General features: G+C 37.1%; 1 protein-coding gene across 23 annotated transcripts in view; it reads right to left on the bottom strand.

The window, feature by feature from the left end:
- Inpp4b (inositol polyphosphate-4-phosphatase type II B) overlaps positions 1-19,628 on the bottom strand; it is a 752,337-nt gene that overhangs the window by 109,501 nt on the left and 623,208 nt on the right. For all 23 annotated transcript variants that reach the window (XM_031340451.1, XM_031340446.1, XM_031340450.1 and 20 more), the window contains 2 exons: positions 10,446-10,623; positions 2,187-2,390 (listed from right to left, as the gene is read on the bottom strand). In XM_031340451.1, coding sequence (XP_031196311.1) covers positions 2,187-2,390; positions 10,446-10,623 — 382 coding nt within the window. The remainder of the gene's footprint in view (positions 1-2,186; positions 2,391-10,445; positions 10,624-19,628) is intronic.

The raw sequence follows: 19,628 nt of genomic DNA, 5'->3' as shown, positions 1-19,628 counted from the left end.
TGTTAATAACATAATTATACATATATATCTATAATTACACATATTAGCATATAATATGTTAACATAATATATGTTAATATATTAGACATATATGTATATTACTACAGGTCTCTAGGGATAGATTTGGTTGTCATAATAAGACTGTAAGTCACATATTTTCACCAAGAACAACATATCAATAACACTGCCACTAAATCTGACTAGACCTGTCCAGGCATCACCACAAAATGACAAACTACCTCCTGTACATACATCCTAAGAGCTAAGCAGAACAGGTACACTTTTCATTTTACAGCTGAGAAAATTGAACTTGAGTGAGGTTAAGAAGCATACACCTCTTGGAGCTCTGAATAAATTGAAGAAGGTGAGGTTAAATTGAAGAAGTATCTGACTTGCTCTTTTGAAATGCTGCCACGTGGGAAAAGCAATCTTCATCAGCAACCACAACACTCCTTCAGTGCTTACCTCGAGAATGCTTCCTGTGGTAGAAACTGTACCAAAAGAAAGATCAGTTGCTATCTCAGAGGTCCTCAAACACTGTTTTAGAGATATGGCCTTTTAAATACCCTATCCTAAGCACTCTAAAATTCCAGGAAAGAAAAGAAAAAAATGGTTAACTAAAAACGAAACATCTAGTTCAGCCAGTGCACATATTTTCTTAAGCACGTGATACAACAAAGGGATTCCAGTGTGCATGCACATGTGTGTGAATATATATGTACTGATAGGTACGTGGGGGATGTCTACAGTAGGACTCATGACAGCTCACTATTCTTCCTGCCTCTGTACCCTTCCCCGTCCTGTCCTATTCCTCTCTAAGTCAGTTCCTCTCACACTGCTTGCTTCTTCTGTTAATTCTCCTTCACCAGTAACTATTCTGATAAATACACAGGGCATATATGTCAGAGCCCCTGTAAGCAATATCTATTTATTCACAGAATCACCAGCAGGTGGGATTTAGGAATCTTTATGTCCACTCTCAATTAAACATGAATATGTGCTTTAAAGTATGTAAATAAGTAACTCTTTACCTAGCAACAATGTAAATATTTGTTGTATCTAATAGGACTGAGGAGACTTATTGGTCACTCTCGTTTAGGACAATGCTTTCAAACTTTACTTTTTATTAAGTTCTTATTTACTTTACATGCCAATCACAGCTTCCTCACTTCCTCTCCTCCCTGTCCCTAAGTCTCACCTGGCCTCTCATTCTATCCATCCCTCCTCCTCTTATAATTAGAAAAGGGGAGGCCTCCTGGAGCCAGGACACCACAAAAGAAGCTACAGAACCAACTAACCTGGACCCACAGGAGCTCACAGAGACTGAACTGTCAACCAGAGAGCATGCATGGGACAGACCTAGACACTCTGCCATATGCAACTGTTGCACAACTGGGTCTTCCTATGGGACTCCTAACGCAGGGCCAGGGGCTGTCTCTTACTCCTTGGCCAGCTTTTGGATCTCTTTCCCCTAACTGAGTTGCGTTGTCTAGCCTCAGTAGATGACATGCCTAGTCTTACAACAACTTGATATGCCAAGTCATGGCTGACACCCATGACTTTTTAGTCTTTGTCTGCAAAAGTTTAGAGATTTTAAATAGCTTAGAAATGAGTAAGGAAATGAATTGTAAGATTTGGTAATTTTGATAGCATAATTCAATGACTATTCATGGTTATTCACATGATTTATTTGATAATAAATAACATATCAATAACAAATAATTTTGATCAGAAATACAATTTTCAAGTTCAACTTAATCTTACGAGAAAGCTTGTCCTATCTATCCACATTTCTGTTGTGATTTCTGTTGAGATCTTTCCATGATGTGCAAATACTCTGAATATGTTTTTTTTGCAACAAAGTTTTTTTTGTGAGTTTTATTTTTTTATCTTTGCTTATGCTTTAAATATGAAATAGAAGTAAAATGATCAAGTTTTCTTTTGGGTGTGTTTGGGGTATACATATGTGTATATATATATATATATATATATATATGTATATATATATGTATACATATTTATATATAACTGTTTGCATATATATATATATATATATGTATATATATATATATATGTGTGTGTGTGTGTATACATATATATATAAATGGAGAAGTGGGACTTTCTTATTATGCCCCCTGCATTTCTTCCCACTGAAGCATGAGAGTAACTGGTGTGAGGAGACTTACCCACTCTTCATCATCATAGTCAGAATGGTGTGGTATGGAGTCTTGTCTTCTAAGCTGTGGGGTATCCTGCTGGGTACTTTTCTCCTCTGTGCTGACCTTAGGAGAGGGTGTCTTCTTGAGGATGCCTCCTGGCCTTGCCGTGTAGAGAGCTAAGAGAGCACTTCTGACCAGCTGATCCTTGAAGGCATGGACAAAAAGCTCAGTCTGCAAAGATATTGACAAGGATTAGAAACCCAAGGTAGGCATCTCTGTATAGAGCTGTAAAAGGGTCAATTGCAGATTTATTGGCACTTAAGAGGTGTGTGTGGTGGAAAAGGCCCAGGAGCCAAGGAGGGAGAGTGATTCATACCAATCAATGGGAATGAGTTTGGCTTTGGGATGCTGCCAAAGATTGGAGTCCTCCAGTTTTAAAGTAAATGCTGAGGTATTAAATGTACTATAAACACCATCTGTCTCCTCAGCCTCCTCTCTTTGAGCTCCACAGTCTTCACAGATATATTTCACTGGGGATAATCATTTCAACAACTACCTACTGTATCTCTCAAGTAATTCCAAATATACCCCAAAAGAAAACCTGATCATGTTATAAAACAGAGGCAATGAATACAGAAAAAAAAAGACTTCATTGCAAAAAAATATATTTTCATATTTTTATATTCAGAATATTTTTACATCATGGAAAGATCTCAATAGAAGAGACAAAAGAGCAGTCTTCTCCATGGAAATATTAGCTTTTCATAATTTATCATCATCCCCAAACTGTCTCCTTTACCACATTAATGAAGTTAAGGTGAAATTTGGCTTAGAATATATTACAAGCTAGTGGTAAATACACAGTAAATGCTAGAATATCATCAGCTTCCCAGCAGTAAAGAACTTTCTGACTGTACTTTGTAATTTTCTGATGAAATGTTCAATAGCTTCATGCTGTAATAGACCGAAAGATGCAGTAATTGATTTTCTTTAATATAGTAAACATAGCACGTGTGTGGCCTAACATCATGTTCAAACACTACAGAGACAAGCCAGCATTGACCAGTGTGGGTCATAGCTTGTAGTCAGTTAGGGAAAGATCCTTAGCCTAATTTATTTTTTGATGTAATTGATATCATTCTTTAATGCAACAACTTCTGATAATGCTAACTTAATCATTGCTACATTTCAAAATAACTATTTCTTGGTCTACTATTACTATACAATCAACAGTGCTATGAGTAACTAGAAATTAGTAAACTTTCTCTGTATCTTCTTGTAACTGTCAGTAATAAAAGAAAATCACAAAATCCCTGTGTAAATAAGTACCAGAAATTATTTACTATAGCTCTATATTCTCTTCCAATAGATTGCAACATTCTAGAGCTGGGATAGATCTTGTAATTGATCATTAATCAGATATAAAACTATATTAGCTGCTTTTCTATTGCTATGGTGTGGCACTATAACGAAGGAAACTTACAAAAAAAGAGAATTTATTTGGGGCTTAGCATTTCAGGTGAGTCCATGGTCATCAGGGCGGAAAGCATGGCACGGGGGGAGGTGGGCATGGTGCTAGAGCAGTAGCTGTGAGCACACTTTTCAATACACAACCGAGTGGCACAAAGAACAACTGGGACAGATATGGGTTTTTGAAATGTCAAAACCTTCCTCCTGTGACACATCCATTAACAAGGCCACATCTCTGCTTAATACATGTCAAACAATTCCACCAACTGGGGACTAAGTGTCACATGTATGAACTTGTATAGGAAATTCTCAAACAAATCACCATGAAAGAAACAAAGGGAGGGAGGGAGGGAGGGAGGGAAGAAGGGAGGGAGGGAGGGTGGGAGGAGAGTAAGGCTATGATCTTTGTTAACACACTTCTTGGCCCAAATAAAGCATGTTCTCAGTTGTCTCCCAAGTTCAGTATTCTTTCCTCATTCCAACCCAACCATCACTTGCAAGCAGTCTAAACATCTGTGTCCCTTCCCTCAGTCTGAGTCCCCACACATTTTGAACATGTACATTTCTCAGAACTAAATTTCCTTGCTACAAGCTGCCCATGGGATTATTAATGCTGCAAAAGTTTATTGACACTTGTCAAAGGTCAACAGATATATATATTAGTCACCTTGTAAGAAAAAAGTAAATGTGGAAAACTGGACATGAAACGTTAACAATTGGAAAGTACTTTAAAATAAATTATGAAACGTTAGCCCGGCTTAACGCACATGCAATAAGCATTAGAATGACTATGGAATATGCATAATAAATAATAATGAAAAAATTAGATACGTGATGCTCTATCCAGTCAGTGTGGATAAAAGGAAATGGATAAGCATGCTGTTCACATAATTTCCAATAACCTGAATATGCTCATCAATACCACTTTAATTATTAAAACTGTGAATTTACCCCCATTATGGTTAGTCAAATATTTTACTTCTTGCTAATTACTTTTATTGATTCAATACATTCTTAGTTGGGCTTCTCTACATCTCTGCTACTACAGCTATGATTCCTGAAAACTTGCATGATTACTATGTAGAGTCATGGCTATTCACACCAACTAGAACCTTATAAAGTACATTTGATCACTTTTCCCCAAACACAGATACGTAGACGCTCTACTTCACTTTTTAAAATATCACTTGGAAGATAATACAATAGTTTCTTGAAGACTGGCTTTCTACAACCAGAATTGTCCTAAAACAGCTAAATACAAGGAAATAATAAAATCTTCCACAAAACCCATAATACACAAGTCTTGACTTTCTTTGTCTATGGAAAAACTTTTTTGGATCATTGGAAGCTCTCTGGGCCTTTTGAAACCTGTACACACAGTCACATTTGATTGTTTTTTTTTTTTAAAGAAATTAAATATTTCATTTGGAAGATTCATGTGGCTAAGGGAAATGTCTTATTTTTCTTGATAAACATTCATTAAATAAGAGGAGTAAAAGTTAGATAATTTTCTCTGACTTCTTCATGTTGGATTTCTCTCCAGTTCCTTCTACCAAAACTGTCCCAGTAATTTAAGAATCAGACCTTGCCTTTACCTCCACAGTAAATCTTCTTTCTGTAGTCCAGTAAACACTCCCCAACAGTGCCTTTATGGGGTGCCCTCTCCTTCTTCAGGATGTTAGTTAAAAGCCACAAATATTAAAATGTAAACACCAAAGTCTTAGCACTAAATAATATACCATATTTTAAAAGTTTTAAAAGGTGGCCCAGAATCGTGACTTATAGAGCAATGCCCAATACTGACCAGTAATGAAAATATACATTATGACTCTATTGCACAAAGCGGATATCTGGACTTGGTTTTCTATATGCCAGAAGAATGAGTTTCCTATCTTCAAAATTGTCTTTCTGTGAGTGTGAGTGGGGGTGGGGTGTGGGTGTGGGTGTCAGTGTCAGTGGGCCATACCATGGCACATGTGAGTGTGAGTATGAGTGTGGGTGGGAGTGTGGTTGTGGGTGTCAGTGGGCCCATACCATGGCACATGTGCAGACATCAGAAGACAACGCAGAATCTTGGTCTCTTCCACCGGGTCTTTCTTAGGTTGTTTGTGCTATTTACCAGAGTACCTGGTCCCACTTTCCATCTCACTGTAGGAGTGCTAGAAATACTTCTCTATGCCCCTGTACCCTGCATTTCATGAGTTTCTGAAAATACAGACTTATGTCTTCACATTTGCACAACAAGCCCTTTCCCTAAGTGGCCATCTCCCCAGCTCACAGAATAAACTATTGGAGAAATAGCTAGGTATTAATTAGATGACTAGGTATCAGGGCTGTGTGAAGGAGAATTTTCATTCTCCATTTCTTTATTTACATATACAGTGTTCTGCAAGTTGCTTCATTTAATAGGTGGCTAGTGAAATCTCATTTGCATTTTGTATTTCAATAGGTAGCTAGTGGAATCTCATTTGCATTTTGTATTTCAATAGGTGGTTAGTGGAATCTCATTTGCATTTCTCTGCTGAAAAAAATGATGCTGAGAAACTTTCCACGTACTTATTTCCCACTCATATATATTTTGTGGTGGAATGTCTTTTTAATATTTTTCCCTTTATTAATTGGAATGCTTGTCTTGTTAAGTTGCATGACACTTTATATATTCTGATACAGGACCATTATGAGACATATATTTTCCATATATTTTTCTAAGTTCATGACTTGTCTTTTCTCTTTTTGTTTTTAATTAAATTTTCTGGAGGTCAGAGAACAACTTGCAAGAATCATTTTTTTCCCTGACGTGAGTCATGGAACTTGAGCATAAGATATCAGGTGAGGCCACAGGTGTCCTAATTCTTTGAGCTATCTGACTAGCTTCTTTTTACTTTAACATCTTCCTTACAAATTTATACACACACACACACACACACACACACACACACACATATATATACATATACATATATATATATGGTGTGTCTGTCTGTCTATCTGCCTGTCTGTCTAGTGTGTGTTTGTGCATGTGAGTACAGTTTCAGATAGTCTGTATCTGGGGATTCAGGACATGATGTGCGGTCAGACATAGGTGTGGGACATTCAGGCCCATTCTTCGGGAAAAGAAGCAAGTGTTTTTAACTGTTGAGCCATTTCTCCAGACTGCATATTTTACTTTCTGAATAATGTCTCTGCAATCAGAAAATAATTATATTTTTGTCATTATTTTTTAATTTCTTTTTTCACATATTTACAATAATATAAAGTAGAAAGTATTCTCATAATTAATCTAGCCTCCAGAATTTTTTTCTTTGTGGAGTCTGAATATAATAATCAAGATATATTTTATAACATTCTCAAATAATTCATAAAGATAATTTTAAATTACACTAAGAAAAATGTAATTTTAATAAAGTTTTCTCTGTATCATTTACTTGCGGGGCCAGAAGAGGGCATGGAATGCACTGAAGGAGTTAGAGACAGTTGAGAACTGCCATGGAACTGCTAGAAAGCAAACTGAGGTCCCCTGTAAGATCAGTTAGAGCCCTTAACCACTGAACCATCTCTCCAGAAATTTTTCAACCCAAATTTAGTATTTGTTTATTGACTGGCATACAGTTTGATTTACTATTATCAGTTTCTTAATTTTTATTATATGTTTTTTAAAGACTGCTTTGTTCTGTAAACTTAGGTTACTTGAAATGGGACCCTCTTTATTTATTTATTTTATTTATTTTATTTTTATTTTTTGCTGAGCTGGACAACGACTTTCTATGGAATGGAGGGAACAGGTGGTCATTTGAAGGCTAATGTCACTCATATTTCTGATCTATGGGATATCTATGTACTATCTATATTCCCCTTAACTTCTCATTACATCTTTCCTTGAATTCTGTTCATTCACGATATTATTTGTATTTTTAAGGAAAGGAAAATTACATTTTCAACTCATCCAACTCAACTATTGGCAGCGTTTGTTAAAATTCTAACTTTTATATGATAATTGTGCCCTTCTTGATGGAATTCTCCAGCTAAATTCAGAGCTTGCTGTACTGAATTACATCTTTAATATTTTTATGGACTAATAAGTTCCTACCAAGAACAACTGTCCATTAGAAGACACATTAAGACAAGGGTGACAGAAATAGCTCAGTGTATCTGACTGACATGTGTGAGCACTTAGGTTTAATCTCCTATACCACATAGGGCTACATAAGAGGTTCTAAATTATAGTGTTATCTTACTGAAGTTGTATATTCTAGGACAAAAATATACAGTAAAGAGTCACTATTTTGATGTTTCCCTTACACTTTCTCCCCCACATGTTGATTAGCCCACTATATCAGGGCAATCTTCAAAGACAGTATATAGTGGCATGTGCTCAAAGAAGCCTGAGACAGTGACACAACTTGTGTGAGTATTAACAATTGTTTAACTTTTCTGTGTGTCAGTTTACAATGAGAAAACTAATACCACTTGATGAGATTATCAATAGTAAATATTAGAATGATAATAGCTAACACATGTAGTTGTTAAAGTTGAGGATGTCACTGAAATGGTGCCTTTAATTGATCCTGAGGCAAAAGCCACTCTTGTCTGCCATTATCATTACATCAAGAGTCTAAATTACTAAAATGGCAATTTGCTTCAACCAGTGACCTTTGAACACTAAGGTCATATTTATGCCTTAAATCAACTTTACAAATTTATTTTAAAAGTAGATACTATCACCAAGTGTAGTGGCACATGCCTTTAATCCCAGCACTCAGGAAGCAGAGGTAGGAAGGTCTCTGAGTTTGAGGTCAGTTTGGTCTATAAAGTGAGTTCCAAGGCAGTCAGGACTACATAGAGAAACCCTGTCAAAAATAAATGTGTGTTCTAATAGTGGGGTAACTTTTGTCTTCTCATGTAACAGAACTGAAAGAAATGCAGAGACATAAAGCAGAATATTAAATTATACTTAAATGAATGATACTAAACTTTTCTTCATGCTGAAATCAAGGACCAAGACTGACTCCTTCCAAAGACCATGCAAAATTGTTGACTTACAGAACTCTTTGGAACTCCAGGTGTGGATCCTTAAAAGGCTATATGACTTACAAACTTAACTTTAAGAGCAATCCTGTTAATTTGAGTCAGGAGATTTATCAGCAGACAAACCCTTACTACTCCACAGAAAACTTAAGAAAACGGTAGAGTGATGCTGCATTAAAGGTAGAGAGAGTGCCCTCTCCATCCCCACAGTGAGCTGCAAATGATGCATGAAATGACACACCCCTGCCCAGTGCACAGGAAGAATAGAAATACTTCTCTGCACATGCACTATTTTTTAAGACTTTCTGCTTAGGTGAACTCAGAAAAAGTGCACCTCCTCCCATTACCCACCCCAAAAAGAGATGAATCAAAGTGAGATTTCACTATTTCACTGTAGATAGCTATCTTTGGGGTTTTCTTCTGATCCATCTAATCCTACAAGAGTTTGCCAAAGTTAAAAATAAATCAAAACATTAATTAAGGAAATGTGTAAAGTATTTAATTTAGATAAAGTAACCTGGCTTCAATAGCTAGATCACGTAGGCTTTATTGGTTTCCTAGGAATGATTCAAACTTTACAATTTTGTGGCTTTTTAGTTTATCTAAATTTTAGACCTTTCCTTTGTGGAATGAAGGTAATACATACCCAACAATTGTGAAGATTAAACAAACAAAAAATGAGTTCTGGAGGTCCCTTTCTTGACACAAAGTAGCTACTGATAAAATATGGCCAGCTTTTGCTGCTTTGTATGATAGACATAGAGACATAGATGTTGTAGCATGGAAAGTCACCAGGTTTAAACCAGAAATCCTGGGATAGGTTCTTTCTTTTAAATTTATTAGAAAAGTCATTTGGCCCTTCTGAACAAAAAAAAATGTCTACTTTTCAATGAATGCACATCTTAGTTTTCTCTTGTAAGAATAATATATAGAAATGAACAGTTTAAGTTCTACAAACATTGCCTTCAGGGTGGCAAAGAACCAGAGTGGAGAATTATTCCAGAATTTTTAGAAGCATTTTCTTTGGTCAGGTTCTATACTGTGTATTTATTTAAAATGCCTCCTAAGGGAGTACAAAAGTGTGTACATATACTAGGCAGATGAGCTGAGTTTAATAAACTTAGGATGTTTAGTTTTACTATTTAAAATCTTGCTCTTTGGTTTCTTTCCACTTTGGTTGTATGTTTTAGAGTAGTTCTAATTATCTACACTGTGCATATGCCCCCAGGCCTAACCATCTTTATCTAATGTATATGTAGAGACACTTTTGGACAAAGCAAAGCTAAAGGTCTACCGTGTTTTAAACAATTAACATTTTTTTGTAGTATTGATAATCTTTTCCCATTTGATAATGTTGTAGAAGACAAAGGAGAGATTGTCTTATCTCACTGATGGGATCCACATCCAGAATCTGCTTCAAATCAAGTGACATCACTATGCATAAGAATTATTTGATTATCAAAGGAAAATAATTTTGAAACCTAATTCACTTCACTTCGACATTCAGTTCACTTACTCAGCCAAACCAAAAGAAGCAATAAGAATAGCATAGAAAAGAAGAACTATATATCAGGCAATAAAATTTCATTTCCTACAAGAGAAAGAAATAATGCATATGAAACGCACAAAGAGAAAGAAGCCAATTCAGTTTGATCCTGTGGCAATGCTTTGAAGTTTACTTTTAACCTAGTCTCTTTTACATTTCCAGATGCCATGAAAGGTGATGCCGTTAGAAGGCAACCCCCGATGGGGATTTTGCTTTCCCCATTGGAGTCAAGATTTGAATCTTACTTTTTCTGAAAGCAGCTTTAAAGAGCTCTTCAGGCTGTCTGGAGAACGCTGGCTGGCTGAGTTTAGCAGCAGGTCTGCATGAGTCGCGATGAGAGGTTGCAGCTGATTGATGCTACTGAGAACTTCCCTCGCCTTCGCTGTGTTCTCGGGTGAATAGTAAATAAACTGGTAGCCGGTGCTGCAAAAACAAGGACAGCAGCCAGTTAAGCAAGGCATGGACACTATCTGCAACTGAATACCTGAGGATCAGAGGCAAAACAAACTCAAACTTCATTACTCTTACTTACCAAGTAAGAACAGAGATAAGATTGATTTATATAGATTTAAGGCTAGATAATGGAAATCCAGCCATTGATCAACCAAAAGAAAGATTGCATATGATTATATATGTTAAGAAGGACTCAAAAAATGACTGATAACAATAATCACTAAAGAAAACCTGCCCAAATAGTTGAACATGGGCTGAGGTATAAACCCTGGCTTGAAGCTCAGTATACTGTGAAATCTTTCAGGAGCTTTATTATCCCCAGTAGGAAGAACCAATTATGTAAGCAAATCTACTGAATATTTAAATTCAGAGACACTCACATGCAGAGACTAAAACAATGCTTTATAGGAAGCAAACATTCCATACAGTACCTGTACTTTTCTCTATGACAGTGACAAGCCCAAGAGAGTAACTAAAACTATGAACTCAAAAATGAAGAGAAAATAAATCAACTCCAAGGGGCCAAATAGGACTTTCTATTTTAAAGGGAAAAGATTGAATCTAAAGCTTTATTATACTATTATACCTCCACACTTGTTCTTAAATTTAGCTTAAAAACCTGGAAACTGGTTACTAATTAGGAATCGTTAACTTTCATAATCATTATACAAGAACTGATGGGGAATCTGATGAGAGGAGGGATTATGTGGAGCCAAGGAATCAGGAGCACAAAGCAGGCTTTGCCTGCCAGGATGTGAAGGAATGGAAGGCAACCAAGAGAGGGGAAGGAAGAGGGAGGAAGAGGGAGGGAGAGGGAGGGAGAGGGAGGGAGAGGGAGGGAGAGGGAAGGAGAGGGAGGGAGAGGGAGGGAGAGGGAGGCATAGTCTCTGCACTCGAAAACTTGGTGCAAACTTTTCTATACCCTTTTATAGTCAATAGTCAAACAACTTGTTTTTAAAATGCATCAAAGGCTGGTTTGAATATTTGTAAAATATTTTCCTTATAGTTACTAAATAAAATATTTAAATTTCCATCATTTCATTTTCATTTTTTGAAAAAAATTACTATCTAGAAAGCAGTTTTTCCTCTTTCTTTTTCTTGGTTCCTCAATGAAAGCTGTTTAAATATTTTAAAAGGCGATAATATACTCCTCACAATGTATGTACCATTTTGCAAAGTAATTATAATAAATGTCCTTGCATGTTTGAACTAATGGCATGAGAGAACAAAAGAGCAATGGTAGTCACAGCCTTGGAGAACGGAGAGCTACACTATGGTCTGGACAGTCTAGTGTCCATTCTTTCTCTTGTCTTGAGCTGCCTTTCCGATTAAGAATGCTACACAACTCAACTCTCCAGTCTTCAAAAAATAAAACAACTCCCCATGACTTTTGCAAATCAAACAGTTGTCTAAAGGTATTGACGTGGCACCACAGAGTGGTTAGAGAGGTGAGGACTCACTGCATACCACCTACAGAAAACACTGTGTGCTACATTCACTGTGGCCTGTTTCACTGGCCTAATTTCCTGGTACCACCATCTACCTTCTGGATTTATAGAGACTGACAGAGTCCACAACTGACAGACCCCACAGCTTTGTCCTTAGAAAGCTAATTTGCTCAAGGCCAGGTGTTCTTCCATCTCTCTGCTCACATGACTTTTTTTCTCAGTATGCTATTTCTGATGCATCTTACTCTATCTCCTGTCCCATCTTTGTGACACCTGCCTCTGTTCCTTCTTGGTTTTTCTGACATTTCATTCTGATGTAATTTGCAGATATTGTTTACTTTCCCTTTATCTTTTTCTCATTTTCTGCCCTAAAATTCTTTTAGAATTCTCCACATGATGTCTTGTATATATGTTTCTTATATGCTTTTGTTCCTTTTGCCTTAGGTGAGTATTTGCAGGTATAAAGTGGGCTCTGCATTGGTAGCAAATCCTCGGGAGGTATTGATACAAATGAACAACTACATAATTGTAGTAGAGACACCTGGTCTTGGTTTGATTTTGAGGTTCCCCTCTAAATACTGGATCATTCACAATGAGTCTTTTTTTTTTTTAAACACTTAAGTTACTCTGATTTCTCAGCATTTTTATCAGGCGATGTTTACAGATATTCTTTACATTCTACTTACATTCCTCTGGTTCCCTTCCCATCATTACTGTCTCTTCTAACATTCCCTATTACCCTTTTATCTTTTCTCTCATGACTACATCATCCTCTGGCTCTGAGCCTGCTCAATCACAGCCTTGGACATAACCCAGAATCCTGCCTCTTTGGGTTCAGTCAGGTCTTCTGTGAGACTGTTATGGAGCATCCATTGGTCCCTATTATATTCTCCTTTAGTGATGGGGATCTTAGTGAGGCTGAAAGGTTCATTTTTCCACAGGGAAGGTCAATGCTTCTGTCCAAGATAATGCGGTATTGCATGTCTCTGTTGAATGCCTTACTCTTTGAACATGTGATATATTTTAACAGTTAAGTTTTTTAAATAGAAATTTGTGAATATATTTAAATTATGTAGAAAAATAGCTTTTTATATCAGTCTGAGATTTAGACTGAATCCAAATATTTGTGCTAATAAGCTAAATCAAGAAGAAAATAAGCTAAAATAAGAAGAAAAAAATCCTTGGAAAAGATCAATAGAATATAAAAACAAATTATATATGATAGAAATTGAAATTGGTTTCACATTATATTTGTATTAAATAAAAAGTGATTCAAAAAAGTGATTATATAAAGCTAAATACAATAAGAACATGGATACATACCCTCTTACATATTTCACGTACCTTAGTCTATTTCTGCTGGCCTATCTTACCTGTTGTTCTTCTAGTACCAGCAAGTCTAAATCCTTAGAATGTTGGTTGTGGAATCCATATGACATTCCTAAGCAATTAATCTTGTGGTTTAAATGTGTCAGCCATGGGCAAAGTACCTCAGTGCACATCTCTAAGCCTAACTCCAGCTTAAACGAAACATCTGTGAGCAGATCTAACTAAATATGTCAAAAGGAGTCCCCACTTTACTCCCCATTCTCAAACAACCAGCTCAGTTGCACCTTTCTGCATTTTACATAATAATATGACTACTAGCTTCTCCCATTTCCTTGACTACAATAGAAAGCCTGCCTTTTCCTTTTAAATAAAACCAAAATCCAACCATTTGTTTCCATACTCACTACAAATATCCTGGTACAAGTGGCTATCATTTTCCACCATAAGGGTTATAACAAAACCCATGCAAATTCTACCATTACATTTAGCTATTGGGAAAACTGTGCTTTAAAACATGGACTTTTTTTTTCACTTCTGTTCAGGGATTGAAAGATACAGAATAGAGAGAAGGCAGGAGGAAAAGGGGAAATTTTTTCAACCCAAGTCCTCATCCTGGAACTTAACTGTAATGCTTTAGTTCTTCCTCTGCCCTCCCCAACATCGCTCATCCACACCACTATTGTAGGCAAGGGAGGTATGAAAGAATGTGAATCAGAGATGAAAGACAGACAAGAAAGGAAAGAAGAAAAACACAGGAAGAATGGGCCAAAGACAGGAGTCAATGAATTTGAGAAAAAGGTTTTGAGTAGTAAGCCTCTTTCTATGCTAGAGTTAAATCTCCAAAGGAAACCTCAGGGGGATTTTGACTTACATTTTTCAAGCTCAAAGAAGTGTGTGTGTGTGTGTGTGTGTGTGTGTGTGTGTGTGTGTTCTGAGTATATGGAGAGGCATAGACATGCTACATAAAACTTCACACTTCAGTGCACTTGAACATACCCTTCTGGCTTCACGGGGCTTAACAAGATGCTTCCTGAAATTGCTGAAGGTGCAATCATATTTCTCTCCTTTCCCCTCACTTGCTTCCTTTTTCCTGCTGGATGTGGGGAAAAGAGCTAGGGAAACACAAAGCTTTCTTCCTTTGCCTCCTCTGGGGTTCACTTATGTAATTAAATGACTTATAAGATCTATGCTTAAATTGGTGTTTGTTTTTCAAACTAGTCTTCTTGGTAAAAAGAAAGAAAGAAAATTTCTCCTTGGACTCATAGAAAATTTAGGTTCCAAGTGTGTTTTGATTAAAATTTGATTCTATCACTCATTAACTCCCTGACAACTAGCATTAATGAAGGAGACAAAGCTGTGTTAGCTATTCCACTCCTCCCACTAAGAAAATTGTTTTATCTCCTGAAGCAACCCAGGGACAAAAGAGGCAGACTCCATACAGTCAGATTAACAAATACAAGGGATATCCAGATGGTGAAAGGCAAGCTCAAGACGAAAAGCAATAGAAGCCAAAATACATAGGCATCATCAGAACCCAGTTCTCATACCACAGTAAGCCCTGAATACACCAACTCACCTGAAAATCAGAAAAATCAGGCTAGGGCTAGAATTAGGGTTATGGTTAGGGGTTAGGGGTTAGAGGTTAGGGGCTAGGGGCTATGGGTTAGGGTTAGGGTTAGGGTTAGGGTTACGGTTAGGAGTCTGGCTTAAAATCCTATCTCATGATAATAGAGTCCTTGAAGGAGGATATCAATAACTAATTCACTGAAAGAAATATAGGAAAACACTGGTAAACAGGTGAAGGAATTGAATAAAGTGATCCAAGACCTAAAAGTGGAACTAGAAACAATTAAGAAAACACAAATGGTTTCTACCCTCTTCACCTAGGAGGAGGCGGGCCCAGCCAGGAGGCACGGGCTTCAGAATTGGTAGGGCAGCCAGCACAGGATCCTTCCTACTTCCCTCTTCACCTAAGTGAAGGTTCTGCAGATCCAGAGCCCTCTCTGCCCCTTCCCTGCAAGCAGAGAGATTGCCTTAGGGGAGGGCTCCAACCCAGAGGCTCAGGTCTTACCTGAGGAGAGCTGATCTCCCAGAAGAGCAGACACAGGCTTACAGACCCACAGGAGGAGCAAGCTCCAGCCAGAGACAGCAAGAAACATCTAACACCAGAGATCAACAGACGGCGAAAGGCAAAGCAAGAATCTTACCAACAGAAACCAAGATTACTTGGCTTCACCAGAACCTAGTACTCCCACCACAGCAAGTCCTGGATATCCCAAAACACCAGAAAAGCAAGATTTGGATCCAAAATCATATCTCATGATGGTGATGGAGAAATTTAAGAAGAACATGAATAACTCCCTTAAAGAAATACAGGAGAACACAGGCACACAGGTTCAAGCCCTTAAAGAGGAAACCCAAAAATCCCTTAAAGAATTACAGGAGAACACAAGTAAACAAGTAGAAGCCCTTAAAGAGGAAACACAAAAATCCCTTAAAGAATTACAGAAAAGCACTACCAAACAGGTGAAGGAATTGAACAAAACCATTCAGCACCTAAAAATGGAAGTAGAAACAGTTAAGAAATCACAAAGAGAGACAACTCTGGAGATAGAAATCCTAGGAAAGAAGTCAGGAACCATAGATGCAAGCATCACCAACAGAATACAAGAGATAAAAGAGAGAATCTCAAGGGCAGAAGATACCATAGAAAACATTGACACAACAGTCAAAGAAAATGCAAAATGCAAAAAGCTTCTAACCCAAAACATCCAGGAAATCCAGGACATAATGAGAAGACCAAACCTAAGGATAATAGGTATAAAAGAGAGTGAAGACCTCCAACTTAAAGGGCCAATAAATATCTTCAACAAAATTATAGAAGAAAACTTCCCTAACCTAAAGAAAGAGATGCCCATGAATATACAAGAAGCCTATAGAACTCCAAATAGTCTGGACCAGAAAAGAAATTCCTCCCTCCATATAATAGTCAAAACACCAAATGCACAAAACAGAGAAAGAATATTAAAAGCAGTGAGGGGAAAAGGTCAAGTAACATATAAAGAAAGGCCTCTCAGAATTACACCAGACTTCTTGCCAGAGACTATGAAAGCCAGAAGATCCTGGGTTGATGTCATATAGACCTTAAGAGAACACAAATGCCAGCCCAGGTTACTATACTCAGCAAAACTCTCAATTACCGTAGATGGAGAAACCAAAGTATTCCGTGACAAAACCAAATTTGCACAATATATTTCCACAAATCCAGCCTTTCAAAGGGTAATAAATGAAAAATTTCAACACAAGGAGGGAAACTACATCCAAGAAAAAACAAAAAAGTAATTTTCCAACAAAATTAAAAGAAGATAGCCACATGAACAGATTTCCAACTCTAACACCAAAAATAACAGGAAGCAACAATTACCTTTCCTTAATATCTATTAATATCAATGGACTCAATTCCCCAATAAAAAGACATAGACTATCAGTCTGGGTATATAAACAGGACCCAACATTTTGTTGCATACAGGAAACACACTTGAGTGACAAAGACAGACACGACCTCAGAATAAAAGGATGGAAAATTATTCTCCAAGGCAACGGTCCCAAGAAAAAAGCTGGAGTAGCCATTCTAATATCAAATAAAATCAACTTTCACCCTAAAGTGATCAAAAAAGATAAGGAGGGACACTTCATATTCATCAAAGTTATGGTCTACCAAGAGTAACTTTCAATTCTGAACCTCTATGCTCCAAATGCAAGGGCATCTACATTCATACAAGAAAGTTTACTAAAGCTCAAAGCACACATTGCACCGCACACAATAATAGTAGAAGATTTCAACACCCCACTCTCTGCAATGGACAGATCATGGAAACAGAAACTAAACAAAGACATGGTAAGACTAACAGAAGTTATGAAACGGATGGATTTAATAGATATTTATAGAATTTTTTATCCTAAAACAAAAGGATATACCTTCTCAGCACCTCATGGTACCTTCTCTAAAATTGACCATACAATTGGTCACAGATCAGGCCTCAACAGATACAAGATGATTAAAATAATTCCCTGCATCCTGTCAGATCCATCATGGACTAAGGATGCTCCTCAATAACAAGATAAACAACAGAATTCCCACACATATATGGAAGCTCAACAACACTCTACTCAATGACAACTTGGTCAAGGAAGAAATAAAGAAAGAAATTAAAGACTTTCTAGAGTTTAATAAAAAATGAAGCCACAACATACCCAAACTTGTGGGACACAATGAAAGCAATCCTAAGAGGAAATCTCATACCTTTAAGTGGCTACATAAAGAAACTGGAAAGATCATATACCAGCAATTTGACAGCACATCTGAAAGCTCTAAAACAAAAAGAAGCAAATTCACCCAAGAGTAGTCAAAAGCAGGAAATAATTAAACTCAGGGCTGAAATCAACCAAATAGAAACAAAAAGAACTATACAAAGAAACAACCAAACCAGGAGCTGGTTCTTGAGAAAATCAACAAAATAGATAAACCCTTAGTCTGACTAACTAGAGGGCATAGAGACATTATCCTAATTAACAAGATCAGAAATGAAAAGGGAGACACAACAACAGACACTGAGGAAATCAAAAAAATCATGAGAGCCTACTACAAAAACTTATATTCAACAAAACTGGAAAACATGGATAAAATGGACAATTTTCTAGACAGATACCTAGTAACAAAGTTAAATCAAGATCAGATCAATGATCTAAACAGTCCCATATCTGCTCATGAAATAGAAACAGTCATTAATAGTCTCTCAACCAAAAAAAGTCCTGGACCAGATGGGTTTAGTGCAGATTTTTATCAGACCTTCAAAGAAGACCTAATACCAATACTCCTCAAACTTTTCCACAAAATAGAAACAGAGGGTATTCTACCCAATTCATTCTACAAATCCAAAATTACTCTTATACCCAAACCATATAAAGACCTAACAAAGAAAGAAAACTTCAGACCAATTTCCCTTATGAACATCGATGCAAAAATACTCAATAAAATTCTGGCAAACCGAATCCAAGAACACATCAAAACGATCATCCATCATGATCAAGTAGGCTTCATCCCAGGGATGCAGGGATGGTTCAATATTTGGAAATCCATCAACCTAATTCACTGTATAAACAAACTCAAATAAAAAACACAAGATCATCTCATTAGATGCTGAGAAAGCATTTGACAAAATCCAACATCCCTTCATGATAAAAGTCTTGGAAAGATCATGAATTCAAGGCCCATACCTAAACATAGTAAAAGCAATATACAGAAAACCAGTAGCCAACATCAAACTAAATGGAGAGAAACTACCTGAGGACCCAGCTATATCACTCCTGGCCATATATCCAGAAGATGTTCCAACATGTAATAAGGGCACATGCTCCACTATATTCTTAGTAGCCTTATTTATAATAGCCAGAAACTAGAAACAACCCAGATGTCCCTCAACAGAGGAATGGATATAGAAAATGTGGTACATCTATACAATGAAGTACTACTCAGCTATTAAAAACAATGAATTTATGAAATTCTTGGGGAAATGGATGGACCTGGAGAATATTATCCTGAGTGAGGTAACCCAATCACAAAAGAGCACACATGGTATGCATTTTCTGATAAGTGGATATTAGCTTAGAAGATCAGAATATACAAAGTACAAACCACAAACCATAAGAAACTCAAGGAGAAAGAAACCCAGAATGAGGATACTTCGTTCCTTCTTAAAAGGGAGAACAAAATACCCATGGAAGGAGTTGTAGAGGCTTAGTTTGGAGCAGAGAGTAAAGGAAGGACAATTCAGACTCTGGTCCAACTGGGAATCCTACCCACATTCAGTCATCAAATCTAGACACTATTGTGGATGCCAACAAGTGCCAGATGACAGGAGCCTGAGAAAACTGTCTCCTGAGAGGCTCTGACCGTACACAACTAATACAGAAGTAGAGGCTCACAGCCAACCATTAGACTTAGTACAGGCTCCCCAATGAAGGAGCTAGAAGGGTTTGCAGTTAACATGAGCAACCATATGAACTAACTAGTGCCCTCAGAGCTCCCAGGAACTAATCTCCAACTAAAGAATACACATGGGGGAACACATGGCTCCAGCAGCATGTGCATAACAGAGGATGGCCAAGTTGGTCATCAATGGGAGGAGAAGACCTTGG

The sequence above is a fragment of the Mastomys coucha genome, unplaced genomic scaffold (assembly GCF_008632895.1).
Source record: "Mastomys coucha isolate ucsf_1 unplaced genomic scaffold, UCSF_Mcou_1 pScaffold22, whole genome shotgun sequence".
In the NCBI taxonomy this organism is placed as follows: Eukaryota; Metazoa; Chordata; class Mammalia; order Rodentia; family Muridae; genus Mastomys; species Mastomys coucha.
This window is presented reverse-complemented; position numbering and strand designations above follow the sequence as displayed.